Raw genomic sequence first — 5444 nt, 5'->3', positions numbered from 1 at the left:
AAAATAATTTACACAATCGCCGCCAACGGCACCAAGCCAGCTGCCTCCCGCCCACCACTGCCACACTTTGTCGCCACCCACTGTCACCATCTAGCACTTTACTCTGCATTAATTACTTCTAACCAAACAAAAAATTATTCACCTATATTTACTTACATTTAGCCCAACAAGTCCAAAATTTTCCTTTTATTAATTTTCTAGAATTTAATCAGATTTTAATAATTGTCATATTAAATAGTTTTGAAGCCCAAACTGTACATTCATAGCACACCCATCTTCTTAGTTTCGGCAGAAAGAACGCAGAATGGAGAAGATTTCAGGGACAGCCGGTCAGGTCATAAGATGCAAAGGTTCTTGAAATGCATATCCAGATTTGTGATTTATATCTGTTTTTTTTTTCCCCCTGGTTTTCCAGAAATTATTTCTATTTTTTCTTCAACATATCTCTATCAAATAATTCTTCGAACTGGTCGAGAGCACAAAAAATTAAAACTCATCAAGTAGAGAATTGTGCCAAATGATCAAAGCAGAAGATCTGATCAGTACAGTATATTCTGCAAACTTATGAGCTGAGCTCATAGTTCCAAAATCAACCATAGAGCTTCACAGCAAGGAAGGGAAATCGGCTTCTCATTAGAGGAGATTATTCACAGCAGTTTCAAATTTACACTTATTCATGGTCGGGAGATAATAACTGGCTCTATCCATGTTCTTCTTTGAGTAGAATCTTCTTTTTTGCAAGTAAAGTAGAGGTTTTTGTGCCCATACTTGTTCTGAATAGTATGCACATAAGGATTTGATTTATGTATCGGTTTTTTTTTTCCGCTATATTAATATATTTTGTCACTTATGTTCCAGTATTTCTCTACTTTTTTGCTGTGAATCTAGCTGCTGTTGCTTGGGAAGCTGGGAAGCCATTGGTGATTGAGGAGGTAGAGGTGGCACCTCCAGAAGCCATGGAAGTCCGTGTGAAGATACTGTACACTTCTCTTTGCCACTCGGATGTATACTTCTGGGAAGCTAAGGTAAATCTAAATTTTGGATATTATTATCCACTTGTTTTTACTTTCCATTCAGTGTAAGTTGCTATGTTATTTCGAAATTTTGCTGGCATTACATTTGTTTTTTGTTTCTAAAATTACAGGATCAGTTACCGATTTTTCCGAGAATCTTTGGCCATGAAGCAGGAGGGTATGATTTATGCAAAAAAAAAAATGCAGGAGGTTAAGAGAGTTTTATAAGCATGACACTTGACATTTAAAAGCCAAATCTTAAGCTTGATTGATTGATTCATTTCTGAACTAATTTCAAATGAGTTGTCTTAATATATTTTGATTTTGAGTTTATTAAAAATCAAGCGATTATATAGCAAAATTTGAGTTTAAGACATTATTATCAGGCCTAAGGGCATCTCCAACCGAAAATCCCATATTTCACTCCAAAGTGCGATGAAACCAAAAAATGGCGTGTGATTCATCTCCAATCGAACACCATTTTGTGCCCTTTGTAGAAGTTTACCGTCTTTCTCTCTTTCACGCGTTTCTTCAACAAATCCGGTAGAGACAAAAAATAACGCGGGTGAACAGTGCGACGCTAATATTGGCGTCGCACTGTTCATATGCAACTAAATACTGGAAGTTTTGCCGTTCGGTTGGAGCTCGCGAGCGACGCCTTTCATGCGTTATGAGTTCGGTTGGAGAAGGCCTAAATAGTTGCTAAATTGATTATGTGCAAGATATGTGAACATCCAAAACCTTGTATTCTCTAAATTGTTCTGTGCTATGCTCATAGGATTGTAGAAAGTGTTGGGAAGGGTGTGACAGATCTTGCACCGGGAGATCTAGTTCTTCCAATCTTCACAGGTGAGTGCGGGGAGTGTCCTGATTGCAAATCAGAGGAAAGCAACTTATGCAGCCTTCTAAGAGTAAACCCTAACAGGGAAGTTATGATCAGTGATGGGAAGTCCAGATTCTCTATCAATGGAAAGACCATCTTCCATTTTCTAGGCTCCACTTTTAGTCAATACACCGTTGTCCCTTCTGGTTGTGTTGCCAAGGTCAATCCCTTAGCTCCCTTGGATAAGGTTTTTATTCTTGGCTGTGGCATTTCAACAGGTGATGAAGCATTAATTGTTTTTTACTACCAAGATCTTCTATTGAAGAACAATTAAATCATCTCACCAAATGTGCTGTTCATTCTTTCATTTGAAGGTCTTGGTGCTGCCCTTAACGTTGCAAAACCATTTAAGGGTTCTACAGTGGCTATTTTTGGATTGGGAACTATAGGCCTTGCTGTGAGTTTTTCTCTTTGTTTTGAATTTCTTAGTTGTCTCACTTTCTACATCCTTTTAAAGTATGAAATGTTGAGTTTCCTCTCTTATGTGCAGGCAGCCGAAGGGGCTCGAATGGCCGGGGCATCAAGGATTATTGGCATTGATTTAATTTCTAAGAAGTTTGATCTTGGTAAAGAAAACTGACCATTGCTCACCATAGTTCATGAGACAAATTCAGATAACAAGCTTCTATTTTAGCTTCGATACTGTATTAACAAATTATCTACATTTTCAACCAGCAAAGAAGTTCGGTGTCAACGAGTTCATTAATCCAAAAGATTATGACAAACCTGTTCACGAGGTTTGTTTCAATACAGATTCCACACAATCACCTTTTCTGACTATGTTGTTATTGCAAATAAATTATTCTTATAGCCATTATAGATTTATCTAGCTTAAAGAAAATATAATGTGGATGCCATGGCAAGAGGATGTACCTTGGTGTATTTTTTTTTGCTGATGATATTCTTCTTGTTGATAATACTAGAGAGGAAATTGAAGGTAAACTTGAATTGTGGAGGTCAACCTTAAAGTCTAAAGGTTTTCTCTTGAGTAGATCTAAAACTGAATATATTGAGTGTAATTTTAGTAGCAATAGACCTAGTGAGGGGATTTTTACTTTTGGCGATCAAGTTGCTAATAAGAGTACACGTTTTAGATATCTTGGATTTATTGTTCAGAGTGATGGTGAAATAGATTGCGATATTATCAGCAGAATTCAAGTTGGATGGTTAAAGTGAAGGAATGCATCGGGCTTGTTGTGCGAAAAGTCCCCCTCAAAATTAAGGGAAATTTCTAATGTTAGCCATTAAAAGAGAATCATAATATTAAATTAAGTGTAGCAGGGATGAGGTTGCTTAGGTGCATGAGTGGCTTTACCCTTAGAGAGGATACGAAATGAGCATATATGTGAAAAAGTTGGAAGTAGCTCTAGTGGAAGATAAGATTAGAGAGAGTCGTCTTAGATGGTTTGGTCACATAAATGGAGGCCTTCCGATGACCCGGTTAGAAAAGTTGAGGTTTTAGATTTGACTTATGTTAAGAAAGGTAAAGGTAGATCTAAAAAGACTTAGTTAGAAAATATTAGAAATGATTTTTATTTATTAGATTTAAATGAGAATTTAACTTTTAACAGGACACAATGGGGAAAAAGGATTCATGTAGCCGACCCCACGCAGTGGGACAAAGGCTTGATGATGATGTTGTTGTTGTAAAGAAAACATAAGCTTTACATGATATCTAAGATGTTGAACATCATTAGGTACTTATTGAAATGACTGATGGAGGAGTCGATAGAAGCATTGAATGCACTGGTAATGTGGATGCCATGGCTTCTGCTTTCGAATGTGTTCGCAGTGTGAGCTTCTTCTGCTTCAAAAGACTCTCTCTCTCTCTCTCTCTGTATAAAGGAAAACTAAGCAATTCTTATGTTTTGCCATGATTCAAAACTTGCAGGGTTGGGGTGTTGCTGTCTTGGTTGGTTTACCCCCAAAAAATGCAGAGTTAAAGGTCAACCCTGCACATTTCATGATGAATTCAAAGGCTCTCAAGGGTACTACGTTTGGGAACTACAAGCCTCGTTCTGATATACCCATACTTGTTCAGAAATACATGAACAAGGTATTTTTAAAGCTTAGAGATACTAATCTTTGGGAGGGACATCAGAATGTATATATTACGTTGATATGCAAGGCTAACTAGTTCTAGAAAAGATAAGTCACTTGTGCTTTGATGTTTCAGGAACTGGAATTGGAGAAGTTCATAACCCATGATGTGCAATTCTCTGAGATCAATAAGGCTTTTGAATACATGCACCAAGGTGAAAGTCTTCGCTGCATTATCCGTATGGACGATTAAGAGCAAATTTGACGACATGGTTGAATCTAAGTGCTTTTTTGATTGGGTTCATATAAGAAAATAAGCATTTATCATCTTAAATCATATTCTAGTTTGCATTGATTGTAAGTAGATGGGAAGGTGTGATGCGTCAATAATGTCTTTACTGGTCTCTCCGAGGCTCTGAAATTTGCTAAATCGCCGAGGCTCTCGCAAACTTCTTAAATGTCTAAATTTTATGATTGAAGTCAAAACATCCACTCTTGATTAGGATAAATTATTACGTGTGGTTATCGAACCGTTCGGAGGTACACATCTCCCGATATACAGTGGTACACATAACACACAGCGGTACACATCTCCAATAAATAACAAAATGATGACGTGACGCGTTCTGATTTGCCTCTGGATGACGTCCAATGACCGCACATAATAATTTCCCTTAGATTAGAGCATCTTTAACCAAACTCCTCATTTTTTATATCAAACAGAAATTTATCTCCAATCTAACTTTGTGTCAACACCCAAAAAAATATTCCATATAGATTTTTTCTCACGTTCATATATGCACCAAATATTGGATTTCTGTGAATAGTCACAACTGCAAAAATACATTTCTTTTTTTGCGTTATGATGAAATCTTGTGATAGCTGCAAACAGATATTTGTAGTTATGTTGGAGCGCATCCCCCACTTGCCAGTGTACTATGGGATATTTACAGCTATATTTTTTTCTATCAATATAAAGTACATATGTCCCAAAGTACTTTTTTTTTGGAACATTTAGGCCATTTAAGTCAAACTCACACACACAACGCATACATATGTCCCAAAGTACTTCAATATTTCTTTGTATTTCATGATCAATTGTAGACCCACCATTGCTTCCGGGTGGTGAAGAGCCGGCTGGGTAAAGTTCAGGTATCTGGTTTCGAATCCTTTGGCAAACAGTGAAAGCCTTAAGTGTTAGCACATGTAAATTGGTGTGGGTTGCATGCTAGGTCGACCGGAATTTTCAATAACCTAAATACAATACTTCCTCGTAAAAAAAAATGATCAATTGTTTTTTCTTTTTTTTTGGATATTTAGGTCATTTAAGGCAAACTCACACACATAACACATACAAATAGACTCGAACTTTAAACTTTTTAGTTGGAAGCCTAAGCTCTCAATCAATAGGCCAAAGAGAGTTGCCAAAGAGAGTTGTGTAAATGATCAATTGTAGCAGCCGTCCTTTCTTAGAAAGCTGAATTTTTTTTTTCCATTCATAGCCTATG

At 36.9% G+C, this 5444-nt stretch overlaps 1 protein-coding gene across 3 annotated transcripts; it reads left to right on the top strand.

Annotated features, from left to right (window-relative positions):
* Window positions 1-247: 247 nt before the first annotated feature.
* Window positions 248-4394, top strand: LOC110095787 (alcohol dehydrogenase 3). Of its 3 annotated transcripts, none has more exons than XM_020821463.2 (10): window positions 248-350; window positions 889-1025; window positions 1145-1191; window positions 1792-2114; window positions 2211-2293; window positions 2387-2462; window positions 2572-2633; window positions 3594-3689; window positions 3788-3952; window positions 4073-4394. In XM_020821463.2, the coding sequence occupies exons 1-10, from the start codon at window positions 305-307 to the stop codon at window positions 4187-4189; spliced, it is 1152 nt and encodes a 383-aa protein (XP_020677122.1). In that variant the 5' UTR covers window positions 248-304; the 3' UTR covers window positions 4190-4394. The 3 variants fall into 3 exon arrangements, with proteins under 3 accessions (XP_020677122.1, XP_028549915.1, XP_028549914.1); XM_028694082.1 differs by lacking the exon at window positions 248-350 and adding an exon at window positions 510-741 and having other exon boundaries at window positions 4073-4214; XM_028694081.1 differs by lacking the exon at window positions 248-350 and adding an exon at window positions 731-752 and having other exon boundaries at window positions 4073-4214.
* The last annotated feature ends 1050 nt before the right edge of the window (window positions 4395-5444 follow it).

Source organism: Dendrobium catenatum, unplaced genomic scaffold (genome assembly GCF_001605985.2).
Source record: "Dendrobium catenatum unplaced genomic scaffold, ASM160598v2 fragScaff_scaffold_390, whole genome shotgun sequence".
In the NCBI taxonomy this organism is placed as follows: Eukaryota; Viridiplantae; Streptophyta; class Magnoliopsida; order Asparagales; family Orchidaceae; genus Dendrobium; species Dendrobium catenatum.
This window is presented reverse-complemented; position numbering and strand designations above follow the sequence as displayed.